At 37.3% G+C, this 14,455-nt stretch overlaps 1 protein-coding gene across 5 annotated transcripts in view; it reads left to right on the forward strand.

Annotated features, from left to right (window-relative positions):
* Positions 1-14,455, forward strand: part of TBCK (TBC1 domain containing kinase) — a 98,847-nt gene that overhangs the window by 6,368 nt on the left and 78,024 nt on the right. For all 5 annotated transcript variants that reach the window (XR_010472576.1, XM_065062789.1, XM_065062790.1 and 2 more), the window contains one exon: positions 1,976-2,048. Coding sequence is in view for 4 of the 5 variants with exons in the window: in XM_065062789.1 (XP_064918861.1) it covers positions 1,976-2,048 (73 nt within the window). In the remaining variant the exon portion in view is untranslated. The remainder of the gene's footprint in view (positions 1-1,975; positions 2,049-14,455) is intronic.

Here is a 14,455-nt window from a genome sequence, read left to right on the forward strand (position 1 = left end):
ATCTCGTGTCTTGGCTGCAGGCTTTCCTTATTATTTGTTTTTATTCTAGCTCTTTAAGATCTCTTCCACTAACAACTACTTTGTTCTGGTACAGATATGAGGGGTTTTTTGGTAACTGTTCTCACACTTACGGTTGGCTTAGATAAGGCTTGTTGTTTTTTCCTGCTCCAGATGTTTTTACTCTGTTGCAAGCTCAACAGGACTACAGCACTTAATTTACGCAAAAAGGCTGCAACATCTCTGACAATTGAAGTGGTTGCCAGCTTTAACTTTTAAATCAGCAGTGTTCCTATATAAAAGTGCATTGTATGTATTTGTTTGAATATCTACAGTAGAACAAGTCATTTTTTTCTCGTTTAGAATGCAATATGATAGGATGTTTCAGATTTTTAGAAAAGGAGGATGTTGCTCACTCCAAATGCTGAAGTATTCCATGAGGCAGGTTCTTTGTATGTTTTCATTTGCTCCCAAACTTGTAAATTTTTCATTTTCTGCAGTCAGGAGATCTAGAAACTATTCATTTTCATCTTGGTTTTGCTAGTACCTCTTGAAATAGAAACTGGGATTTTCTTGCAATACAGTTTGAGATGAAAGCTTAAGAAACATTACCTAACATAACATTTATTACATAAAATATATGGTTAAATAGGAAAACATATAATTTTTTATAATGAAGAGTCAATGACGTGAAGGTTTACGACTGTGTATGAACATGAAGGAGAAAATATCTCCTGATAATTGAAGTAACTTGAAGGATGGCAAATAAAATCTCTAACCACATAATCAGGAGACTGTTCTGTTTCTGGTTGTCAGAATAGCAGTTAATCACTTTCAAATAATGTGGCAAATTTAATCATTCTGACACTGACGGAGTTTTTAACTTGTCAGTCCTATGCATAGTGATTTAATGTTATTTTTCTTGCAAATGTCACTTTCTACCCTCACAGAGAAATATGAAAGCAGACGAGGAAAACAAAACAAAACAAGATATATGCATTACCTCCAAAGACCTTCGAAAAAGGAATATATAAGTAATAGAAAAACATTCAAACTGATTTTTTTCTTGTAAGATTAAACCATGTGTAAATCTCTGCTAGTATTATAGAAAGCAATCCCAGAATTTTTTCTTCCAAAGAAATCTTGAGTGGTCCTTTGATTTCAAAGAGGAGAAACAAAGAGTTAAGTAACAAGCATTCCAGCTTTAATGTGATTACTTGTGTTCCTCAAAGTATTTTCCACCTTTATCTTACTCTAACAGTGAAAATATGTTTGAAATAGATTAGTTTGATTTGGTTTTGAGTCCGAACATTCACCACTAGCTGTTCTACAAGTAGTGGAAGTAGCAAAGCCTGGCTTCTTTAGGAGTTATCTCACACCTGCATGTAACATTGTCTTTTCCTATTGCATAATCGCTGTCTTCAGTGCAACAAGTGTTTTGTATTTTCCTGTGTGTTCAGAGCCAGCCCATCAGTCTTCAGAACGTATTGGACCCCTGCAGGTCCTATTGCTTTTTGTTGGGTAAGAGGTACTAGAGCTAGTAATGGACTAGTTGGCCCCTCAGGACTGAAATGTCTGTTCTTGCTTTGAGTCCCTTTTCTCAAAGCTGGTGTTACTTTTAGTAATCAACCCAGCCACATATTTCTGCAAATTTGTAGATGCTTACCTTCTTTGATACCCCTACTCTTAAATAAAATCTGACTGACATTACCTGAGAGGTTCAACATTTATAGGAGCTTACTGGATGGATGGATTGACAGTTCTTTGCATGAGGAAATAGGAAAAGTTAATTTGCTGTATCTTATAAATTAAAATGGTGCGATATCCAGAAGTTGTACATCTTTAACATTTAATTCTGTGTAATTTTCCATACAATATATGTCAAAGTAATATTTGCCAAATACGTAGACTGAGAAGTCTTTACTGCCGTTGGCTCATTCTAGTCCTCTTACACGTTTGTGGTTTTGTTTTTTACTAGAGAGACTGGTTGTGGCAGCTGAACACTGTGAAAAGAGTCTGGAAGATTTGCTACGAGAAAGAAAGCCAGTCAGGTAAGGTGGCAAGCTAAGCCTACATCCACTCACCATAATGTCACATATCATCTGTGGCAAAGTCCCAGACCTTTTTTAAACTGGTACTGCTTTATATAAATTTTATTCTGTTTAAGTTTAACTTGAAGACATTTTTTGTCAGAAAAACACGAGCCTGAGAGGCAAGTACTTATTGCTGCATGATTCTAAAAGCCAGAAGGGTTATGGGGAACTTGTTTACAACTGAAATACGTTGTAACTCATAAAATCCTGTTTGTCTTGTAACAGTAGTTTTGGGTTTTCTTCTTAAAAATAAAATCAGGCCTATGACAGGGTAAGTATCTTCTTAAGAATTAATTTGAAGATTGTATGGGTACCAGATGATGAAATACAACCTTTACTAAATAGGACAGAATTTGGTTTTTGTTTTTCATGTGTGGAAATGTATTAATTTATTAACGAGAAAGTGGACAGGATGTCAGATACATATGCCAGGGTGCTAGTAAGTGATTTGAATTTGGGTTAGTATAGTCCCTTTAGCAGGGCTTTGGTCAAAACCAAGTCCAAAGGCTGGATGTCAAGAATATTTGCTTTCATATTAGGATGTATAGAATAGTTGAGCTGTATCTTTAAAGAAACAAATTAACAAAATCCCCATCATTGTTACTAAAAGCATTAACTGTAATTTTTAAGTCTATCACTGTTACCTTTGGAGTAAAGAAGTGGTTTCTTGTGCTAAAGAATGCGTAGCGCATAACATGTGAAAAGTGGAAGAAGATAAACATTATTTTCATTTGGAACAGCAAGGGATTGTAGGCTAACTGCTTGTTTCCAGAACGTGCAAATACATAAATATAAAACATATTTAGATATCCGAAGTATCTTCATTCTAGTTTTTGAAAATTTTGTAGCAAGCATTAGATTTCGTCTCTCTTGATATTCATCCAAGCACAGAGATGATGATTACTCAGTAAAATAATGGACAACTTTTTATGTGTCTTCCTGGTTAACAGCAGTTAACATTAGGCATCTCAGGTGGGTTGCGTTTGATAAGATACTATCCAGATAGACTTCCTGTGACTCGTCCCAAATTGAATTTGTATAAAGCGAATAATACTGGATCTGTAGCCTTTTGAGCCTCGCAGCTCCTAAATAGGATGCTAGCTGTGTCGTCTGGCACAGATAAATCTAAAATAAATCTAAATGCAAAATGCCCTGTGTGTTAGCTTTCTGCAAATTTAAGCTTGTATGCCTATGTGTTGCAGAGGGCTAGAGCTTGAGGAATGTTAGGCAAATATGGCTTCCATTTTTTCTTAAGTTAGAGAGAGATATTTAGGTGTAAAGGGCTTCTCCTGTGTGATATGTATATTAAAGCCCTTCACAGTTTTGCACCAGGTTCCTATTGTGCAAAGTTCCAGAAATAGTTAAAGCATCAGAAGCTCTTTTCTTTCCTTTTTCATCCAGTTCTGACACTGTTCTTTGCACATATGTGTCTTGGTGTCAGATGAGAAGCAGCCCAGGCTGTCTGGTGCCTCTTGACTGTTTCTGAAAAAGCGTGCGTGTAGCTATTTTAATTTGCTTTGAATTGCTTTGTCCAGTATACTTACATAGATTTTCTGACAACTTCAATTGCAATTTGATCAAATTTGCAAGGGGAAAGTTGTCCTTTTCTGAGGGGTAGGAAATTTGTATTTCTCTGTCATAATTCTATAAACAAAACTTTCTCAAATAACTTTTGCGGTCTGTACGTGCATCCGTTATGCCTGTCTATGCTATGTGGCATCCAGAAATATTTTTGAGACCTTTTTAGATAGTTTGCTAAGGTGTGCAACTTTGTTTTTTTGACACGCTGAGAGAAGTTACTTAGTTTGTAACAGTTACCTCAGCTATTTGGGCTGTGGCTCTGTGGAGAGTCGATGCATAAAGCCTGGCTTTATTTTTTCCTCTTGAATTGAGAAAGTTTTTACTGAAATAAGTTATTCTACTATCTGATCTTTCTTTTAATGAGCCAATTGGGATTTCTTCAGGAAGCTGTAACACCTGAGGTATAGGGCTAAAATATAGCCTGTGTGTATGTTCATAAATTTAAGAGACATTAGTGGTTTGTCTACTGTAAATTACAGCTTTTGCAGTAGTACCTAAAGATGAATTATGTTCACTTCAAATGAAGTTTCTTGCAAGAGCGACGTTTTCCCTTTACTTTTATTGTTTTAAATGCAAACAGACATTTTTGGTTCTTATTTGAGACCCATAGATTTCCAGAAATAATTTGGGTGGATCAATTCCCAGTTATAGGTTACATGATCTGTCTATATCAGTTACCTTTGGAGGGAAGTATTTGGCTTTTTCCATGTATTCTGTTGTATTGGTCAATGATAGCATAGCTGGTTACACATCCGGAGTTGGTGTATATGCTATTGCAATTAATTTTATAAACTGTTTATGGAATGTGAGAAGCTGCCCTTCTGGTTTCTAGATTAATTTTCCTTATACTTGCCAGTAATCTAAGTCCTTTGCACCTGTACCACAAGCTGATGTAAAATCAGCAGGAAATCTTCTATTATGTTAGTGCTGAAATTCAAGCCATTACATTATGGACTGTCCATCTTCCCATACATACTGGAAGGCAGGCCATACAGCTGTTTGGTAGTTATTTGCAGTTAATCTTTCCTGAAGTCATGCATCAAGTGTAGCATACATTTGTTAATGTATGAATTAGATTGAAAAAAGAAATGTAGCAGAGTTCTTTGTTCAATTAACCTGAGCGTTTCACCAAGTGTTCTAATTCTAGTGAATGGGTTGCGCATAGGGGCCGAATACTGGAAATAGGAGTTTTAACCATTTACCTTATCTGCTGTGTCACAGTGCAGTAAGTTGTTTTACTGAGTATGCCACCAGAATTTTTCTAGAAATTGAATTTGTGATATATTCAATAACTCATCCATTGCCTAACAATACTTTGACAGCAGTTTCTAGGAATTATGAAGTTAACATGCTCAACATCCCTTTCAAAGAGTGATGCAAATAAGTGTTTGGTAATTTATGGCCAGATTATCTTCTCTTTTGAGTGATGCATATTTAGGATCTTAGAAGGAGCACGTGCTGCTGTTAGAACTCTATCAGGTAAATTTCAAGAACTCTCAAGTGGATTAAAGGAGTTGACTCTTTGCAATTCTTACTATCGGTAAACAGATGCAGAAATGAAATTTAATGTAGTTCTTTAGTGTTTTCTGTGTTTTATTCAGGGGATAGACATGTAGACATCATAACTTCAATTAATGCTTCAAAGAGTGACATTAATTCCAATTTTCTTTACTGTACTTCCACAGGGCATCACAGTAAGAGCGGGGGAGCTCTTCTGGCATTGTGTGCCACAGGGAACTCAGGCTGCGGCTATGGATAAGAGTTTTAGGATAGGATAGAACAAGAATTTTAGGCATTGATGTCCTGTTGTTTTTACCAGACCAGTCTCCATTGTCCTCTCTGTGAGAGGCTGTAGTCTGGGCCATTATTTCCTCTTTGATTATTCCCGCTTTGTTGTCCTCTTTGTTGTTACTATGAGCCAGAGGAAGTATGCACTTTATTTTGTTTTATAACAGTCACATCAGTGTAAAATCAGCTCTCTGAAGAATGTATAGGAATCAGTTAAATTTTTAAAGGGGTAGGAATATATGTACATAGTCAAGCAAAAATACTGAATACCTGATTTAAGCTCGTAATGGTTTACTGCTGTTCAGAGATTTGAAAATGTGTTTCAGTCTGGCTGACTTCCTTGTGTCTTCTTGCTCTGCAAGGATTTTTTTTCTTAGGAATGAATTGAAAATAAGTCACAAAACATGATGGTGGTAGAAGTTTTGTACTTCAGTAGTCTGACTTAGGGTAGTTCTCGTGTTTGTGGCAGTCAAAATTTTACTAGATTTTCAAAGTTGGTATTTATTTTAGCGTTGTTGGTACCACAGACCAGAATGTAAGATGTGAATTTGTTTTTAAGGTTCTCCATCTTTTAAACACATTTACAACTATTCCTTTGGGATACCTTTTCCAGACAGTGTTAAAGGAGTTATTTTCTCTGCTCCTGTGTTGTTATGATAGGAGTTGTGAGCTTTTCCTTTTGTGTCATGCTTGGGTTGTGTTTCTTCTTTGAAGAAGTCGGTCTGCACTTGTATTTATAATAATAAAAATGCCAGCAAATACTGACATTCAGCAGACGTTTGGCACCTACAGGAGAGTTTCTGGATTGGTCTTCAATTCGTGGCTTGGGCAGTCTAAGCCTACTCCTTTCCTCAATAAAATACAGTTGTCATATGTTTTGAAAGTCATGGTTTTGCAAAATTCCCGGTGAACCATCAGAGATACAAGGTATAGTTTGTTATACATGGGACATTTGATGGGAAGCAGACTGTACAGCTGTTTACTAGTTTGGAGAAAACATGATCTGACCGATTCAGATGAGTGCGTTTTATTTGCCTATATTAAAGAGTTGTCTGCTTACTGATTGAATTAGATTTCTTTATGCCATCCCTGCTGTTAATGCGCTTTTGGCAAACTCAAAGTGAAACTACGGTATAGAAGAGATTATTAGATGGGGGAAAAAAGCAATTATTGAGTAGCCAGGGATTCATCAAAAATATTGTGAGACAGGTGAAAGTCATCAAAAGGCTGAAGGTTTTACATGATTTGACTCCAAGAGCTGCATATTGAGCAGCACTTCAAGGGCTGAGTGTATTCTGCTTTGAATCAAGTCTGTGTTGGAATTTCACATGAGAAATCCATATGTCATAATGAGGCTGCATTTAGCAAGGATAAATGATGAGGCACTAAAATGAAGTAGTGTTAATAAACAAACTTAGAATTATTTTATTTTCCTAAGCGTGTGTGAGAGTCTATAGTTTGGGCATTTAGAGTCTGTAGAGTTTTGCCTTAGTTTCTTGCCAATGCTTTACTTCCAAAGCTATGATGAAAGATCAGCCATTAGTCCAGACGTGTTTATATATCATTCAATGATGCTTTTCTTCATGTAGAAGTATTTATTTCCATAAGTAATTTGTAGTCTGACTTCAAATCTTCCTGCAGCATTCCTTTTAGCATAGGTTGTCTCCTCTGACTGCCTCTCCCCTCACAATGAGAAAACAATTGTTTGGAATGGAAAAGGGATATGGCTTTCGTGAGGCAGTCAAGGTGAACATTATTGCTCTTCATGTCTGAGTGACCTTTCTAGGTACAGAACCAAATTCTTTGCTTGTGTAAGTTGGCTGCACTGTACGATGGCAGCAGAAAGACAGCTTGGAACACATGTCCACATCTCCCTTTACATGTGAAACGTAACAGTGAGAGCACATTGTTTCTTATCTTCCTCTCTTCTAGGAAAAAAGCAGAGGAATCCTACTCTTTGAGATTATAATAGTCTCTGCATCATGCTCTTAAAAAGTAGATATGATAGCTTTATACAACATAAAGTCTGTAAATGTGGAAAAAGTATGTAATTATATTTCAACATTTTGCTCTTCTGTGCTTCTTCTGTAGTTGCTTGTAGACGCTTCATGCAGATTTCCGTGCTAAAAGCAGTATTAAGGATCTTGAGCGGAAGATGAGTTATGCTAAGTTAATTGGGAACAAAAGCAGTGGAGAGTTTTGAGTTTTCAGTATCTTGTGAAACAGGATGTTGAGGTTCTCTCGAACAGACCAGACGCAGTCCTCAGCAGGAGGGTGGCTTCGTTCTGCTGAGATATTTCTACGCAGAGCTGTGTAAGGACGAGTGTTAAAATTCCATTCTGCATAAATAAGCAAACTACTACTAATGAGCTAATGGCTGAAAAACCAAATGTCAAATTTGTACTGTGCAAATCTAACCGGATTTAAGCCACATCATTAATCTTAATGTTGATTTATTATAGTTGTGTTTAGAATAAAATTGTCTGTAGGCTTGCAAGAACAAGATGTGGTTAGTATATGGTTATTCTAACTTAGTACAGTGTTTGGCACTTCATCCTGCTTTTAGGATGGGAAAAAAGTCAGAGCTAACACTCATTAAACTTGCTATACAGTGTGTACTTCTAAAAATGGATTGTAATTTTAAAGAGCATGTTCTTACATTTGGAACTACTGAGCAATGTCTTCAGGGAGGCTCTTGTCACTAATTAGGGATCAGACAGTCAGTCTATGTAGATGCATTGATATGCTTGCAAACATCTCTAACGTCATTGTGGTTTGAGATAATTTCTTCTGTGCGTATGGATGTTCTATCCTTGGGCTCAAGCTCCTTATTTTATGATGCACACAGACGCAGACTTGTGCCTTCACTCAAAGCCAACTGCTTTCCTACCTAGAAGCTGTATTAGTCCCATACTGTCCCTACATCAGTCTTGTGCCAGCCTTGAAATTATAGATTTATAGAACATAATGTTACAGGAAACGTTGTGTAGCATCTTTTTCCCCACACTGCAATTTTATGGGCACCATGTCATGTGGACAGCACTAAGTTGATAAAGTTGCTTGACTCCTGAACCAAAAGGACCTTCAGATGGACAGATACATGTGCTGACAGAAGGAACTTGGATTGGGATTCAATATATGGGTTTACAGCTAGGTAGATACCAGGGTACTGGAGACTGCTATGATAGGAGTGTTTAGAAGGCTGGCAGATCAGGCCAGTTGTAAGGTTTAAAACTGTTACTTTCGTTCATTAACATCACAGACCTTGCTAAAGGTAAACTCGTGGACATTATTAATCATCACTGTGTACACAAAACTGTTAGTCGTTAACACATTGTAAATTAGCTCTGAGTATACAATACCACAGAGCTGGTGATGTACAGTTAACAGTGGTAGCTGTAATCAGGCTTGAGAGCTTATTAAGTGAAGTAAGAACTGGTGTGAACTGATCTTTCTTCCACTATTATCTAATGCCTGATATTTTTATGTTACCACCACTCTGCAGCCCCCACAAGGGCTGGTCTCTTGTACACCCAGCAGGGCTTGTTTTGGTTTATGTTTTACCAGTTATCCTGTGTGTGTATTTGGGAGTATGTCCTGCATGTTTACAGTCTGCCTCTCTTGTCCTTTTGTCTGGCAACTTTTGTTATGTGGTTTTCTCCTACATGCAACTATATCCATCTCTATTTGCCCTTTTGGTGATCACATTTGTCATATCACTTCCAAGGAAGTTTAATATTAATTATATGCTGATTAATCCATTCCTAATTTATAGTTACAGGCATCTGCATTGGCTACACTTAAGTTTATCGTTACCTCTCTTGATAGGTGTTTCCTGCCTGTTGTGATGACACATACTGGGATATAGATCAAAGCGATGCACATCTAATTCCTTTTGGAATACTGGTTGTTAGCTATGAAATTCCTAACAGCACCGCTGCTTATTGGCCTAGTTGCAAAGTCCCTTTGATCACCTGCGTTTGCAGACTGTTCTTCTCTTGGAACTTTCTGCTCTGTTTCACTTTTGAATAGCATCTGTACTGTTGATATAGGGATCCAGATTTTTTTGAGCCAACTACTAAAGAGTACCTAAGTATGGCTTTTAACCATAGATATTTAGAATTTTTTGTTTGTTAAAAGAACACTGTTGCAAAGTCTACTGATTTACAGGAATGCCTGGGTTTAGAAGAGCTGTGCACTGTTGCAGCTTTTATTTATAGCCTTAAAAATTCTGTTGCACCTTTATAAAATGGGGGAGAGGTCAGAGTGTTAATTAGGAATGTGGCTTGTTGCTAATGCTTAATCCTCTGATGCAGAGATGCCTAAAGTGCAGTCTTTATCTCAAAGGCTGAGAAATTAGTAGAGAGATTGCTTTTGTGTGATTTTATGAAGTTCTAGGTGCCTTTCCTCCTGGTAACTCATAAAAAAGAAAGCATGCTCAGTTGTCATTCCTACTAATATCTGTACTTAGTGGGTATAGTGGTTATACTTGTTTCTTTGAAATGAGTTTCATTTTTTGTAATGTAATTTATTTTTTAAAAAGTGAATTATCTTCTAGTCTTAAATCTGCAGCTACTCTATCAAGAAGTAGCCAACAAGACTGCCCTGCTCCTTTTTTTTAATAACTGGCAGTGCTTCACAGAACTGGAGAAATTAATAACAAAAAGTCGATCCTGTCTGGCTGCAAGGACGGCTTTACTTACTGTTAGCTAGTCAGGATTTCTACATCTGTCAGTTCAGTTTGTACTGCCACACAGCTGCAATAATGTGAACTGCATTAATAGCTGCACTTCATTTTCAGCTTTTCTTTTAAAAGATTTAATTTATCAAATTCTTCATGAGATTTTTCTAATTCACATGGGGCACCACGGGAAGAATGAGAGAATCCGTGTCCTTGTATAATGAAGTTAGGGACCCGTCACTTCTGTTGCAGTGGGAAGAAGCATGGCTAACATTAAGCAAAACTCTATTCTCATGCCATAGATACAGGTCTTCCTTAACATAAAGTAAAATATGCAGTTGTCCATTGTAACCTTAAATGGGAGAAAGCACCCCTATGATCTTACAATGTCTGCTCAATACCTGGCCCTCAGTTGCAGTAGGGCAAGAGTCCTCTGCCCTGAGAGGTCAACCACATGCTCTCACTGGTGGGAGAAGCTGTGGACAGCTGCAGCTCAGACTTCTGCCTCTGCTTGTGGCCTCCTGGTGCCGCAGCTCGGAGGGGCTGCTGCAGGGAGTGCTGGCTGAGGTGGGCTTGGTCACAGGGACAGTTTGTAGACTGGCTGTGCTCCCCTTGGCCCACAGTACTAGAGTGTCTTTGTGGAAACCAGGAGCACAGGTTACCTCAGGACGGAATGAAGTAAAGAAAACCTTGGATGACCTATACTAAGAGAAGGGACCTTTCTCAGGCTATGCCCGTATTGGCAAGTAATGTGATCCAGTAGGAACAGATGTGTAAAGCAAGGTGTGCTATACATCTTTTAAGGGTGACGAGTCCATATAGGTCCAGTCTGCTCTGAACCAAATGCCCATTAGCAGCTGCAAGGCAATAGGCAGATTCTGGATCCTGTGTTTTGGTTCATATAAAAGGGATCCAGTTTGTGTGCTCTGAAACCACTCTGAATTGAGCATGGTAGGAGGAGCTGATCAGGAGGGCATGCTTTAAAGGTACGCTCTGATCCGAACTTAGGTCTTAATGTAGAACTCCTTAAGTTGCTTTGATCTCGCTGTTGCAAACACAAAACTCTAGGTTGCTGTTCTCATTTATTTAGCTTAAATAAAAATCAGTTTTGCATAAGCTGCAGAAAAGCCATGAGCTGATCCTAAGTAAGTAGCTTATGTATCCCCTTTGCTGTTTATCTATGTAACCTGTAAGTAGAGTCAAGTCTCCCCCCTTTTTATCTTAGTTTCTCAGAATTCCTGACAGATATCATTATTTTTCCAAAGATGGAATGTTTACTGTTTCAGTGCAGAGTGAAACAAGGAAAGCTACAAGTTGTGGTATATAGTTCTTGCTTTACTTTATATTCCTTGAATTAGAGGTAAGATGCTGTAAGAAGATAAGGATGGTTGGTTCTTGGATGAATTTTTGTGTTTGCATGTACTTTTGAGGGAAAAAAAAATATTTTCCTCTGTATGTCCTCAGTAATCTCTACACATTCTTTAGCTTTAAATAGAGCACCTGTGAGGTTTCTCACTTTTGTGTTCTGAGCCACTGTAGTAAGATGGCATAACATTAATAGCCCTCATGCAAATTCTTAAAATTCGGAACACTTATTCTTGTGTTATTTTCTTGACCATTAGCTACTCTAGAAAACCTTTTTGTCTGTGTGTTTGGTTTTTTTTAACAGAAAGGTAATTCCTGCCTTCAGTGCAGACTTCCTTCTCCTCATCTGAGGACTCTTGAGTGATAGTCACAAGCTCATATTTCATGTCTGCAGGAACTATTCCTTGGCTGCCTCTTGCACTGAATTATGTGTGCGCGAGAAGATTGTTCTGCTCAGAGAAGCTGAATTCTTAGGGGAGCTCAGTTCTCCAGCATTTAGGTCTTTGAAGAAGAGGAGCTTTGGCTTTTCCTGCCCTGAGTGTTTTAAGAATTCTTTTAACTTCTTGTGTACTGGAGTGTGATTTTTGGACTTGTTTTTTTTCACTTCTCAAACAAAGGGAAAAAAATCTTGGGTTTATTCAGAAGCAGAAGATGTGATGTTGAGAATCCCATTATTACTAACGTTCTCTTTCTTAATCACATTCCGCAGTAATTCATAATACATAATCTCTGAATTTGGGCAGTATTTTAATGGTTGGGAGCCGCTTGCTTTGGTTGCCTGAATATGAAGGCTGGATTTCCAGAATCTCATCTATTTTATTCTCTTCCAGCATAGTGAAGTGGCACATCTATCCAAGCTGAGGGAGGTTCAAAGATAAGGAAGACCCTGGATTGTGCAGTACCTGCTTGGTCTGTGCTTAATTTATATTTGGCTTCCAGACATACCTGAAGTTTGCAAGTTTGTGATAAAATATAAAAGCAGACACGTGAATTCTTTCCTCTCTGCTCTCAGTAATAATTTGTAGTCTCCAGAAGCAGTCATTCAGGTTTAAAGCTCACTAAGGGAAATCTAGGCCTTGGGTTGAAGGTTGGTTTTTTTATTATTAACTCTCCAGACGCTTTAGTCTTCAGAGATCTGCAGACTTAACATGATGGCAATGAAAAATGAGATGAGCATTGGAGACGTGTTTCTTTCCTATGCTTGGGCTATCGCTACCGTTTGGTGCCTTTCTGTACAAAATTTCCATCAAATTCTGAGCAGAGAACGTTATTTTGATTTCATTTTCTAGTGATTTCTGAAATGCCATTTTTCTTCTGCTCTTGTAATTTTATCAAAGATGATAAACAACTGGTATAAGCCAAGTTCAGCTGTTTTGCCAGAGTGGCATTTACAAATGTAATGAAATATTGGGGTTTTTTTTAATGGAGAAAAAAAAATGTTTAGCACTGTAAACCACTGTTATAGTGCTCTGTGTATGCTGCACAAATACATGTTCTTATAATATGCAAACTATTGGCTTTAGGAAAATATTATTATTTTTATTTTTTTTTTTTTAGAGAATGCTTAAAGCAGACTTGTGGATATTGCCCAATTCATTTATTTCAATGCATCCATTTGCTATAAATCAAAGACTATGTAATACAGGAATGAAAGCCCCTGCTGAAAGACTCAACCAAAAGCATTGTTTCCAAATGAAATATCTTTAACTTTTATTCTTGTGAGTAATGTCACTCTAAACAAAAACCTCTTAGAAAGCTTCCTCTTAGTTGTGATATCTCAAGATGTAATGATTCCTCCAGTGGTGGCAGGAGAAAAATCCTCTGTCATCCTGTTGAGCAAAGCCTGAATGGTATAGCACTTCAGGGCGAAAAGAGGCTACTTCGCTATCCCAAAATAACGTACCTCAAGCACATGAACATTTGTTTTATTAAGACAGAGCTTCAAAAGTACAGTCTGAGGTGGCCCATTGATACATTCTTTCACATGTACATGGCTGTGCCTTTGATTAAGGAAATGTTTTCCTTCTGGCCTTGGTGTATAGAGGGAAGCTGCACCAAGTTAACTGTAGCAGAATAAAGCAGTTCTGATAATATCCTCCCTTCCACCCCGCTTCGCTTTTTTCCTGGCAAAGACCATACTAGCGAACTCTGTGCGATATTCCATCTTTTCCTAATGGGAGGAGGCAGAAAAGCAGTGATGAAATTAATCAGCAGTATCCTGTCAGCAAACCTTTGAAAAGAAGTAATTTCGGGTGACTAATGGAAATAGTAGAGACTTGCTGACTTTACAGAATTGCTGCTGAACAAGCAGATGGTACTGTTTATTTTAAGTGTAGTATCGAAAGCTTTGAGTAACTTTCAGAGATTCATTGGGTGGACTAACAACACAAGATGGGCAGTTTGGGTTAATTATTTCTGATAACTGTGCTGGTTCAAATAGAAATTAATGCCTGCACATTTTTGTTTCTCAGTGTGGATTCAGCAATCATTAAAGATATCACTTGACTATAAACAGGGAGAATGGAAATCATATTTTCTAAGACCTTTATAGTGAGTGATTGTGATGATTATAAAAATGATTTTTTATTATGTTCTTCTCTTTGAAAGAGCACTTTAAACATACTTGAGATCAGTATAGTGTTTCCGTAGTTGACATAAGGTCAACACTTATACTTAAAAATTATACTTTAAAACAAAAACCTAACTTACTTATATTACATTATGTAATTGAGAATACATAATGTAATGTAAGCTTTTTTTTTTTTTTTTTTAATGTGGTGTTTTTTTTCCTGTATCATTAATGTATTTTTTGAGGGAAAAATGTGGCAGTATCGTGTTCTGTAAATTTAGTCTAATTGAAGTAATCATTTTGTGTTAGTAATAGTCTCAAAACATATGTTCTGGTAGAAAAGAATAATAGGCCAGGTTATGTTCTCTTAAGTGAATTCTG

This window comes from Columba livia, chromosome 4 (assembly GCF_036013475.1).
Source record: "Columba livia isolate bColLiv1 breed racing homer chromosome 4, bColLiv1.pat.W.v2, whole genome shotgun sequence".
NCBI classification, from domain to species: domain Eukaryota; kingdom Metazoa; phylum Chordata; class Aves; order Columbiformes; family Columbidae; genus Columba; species Columba livia.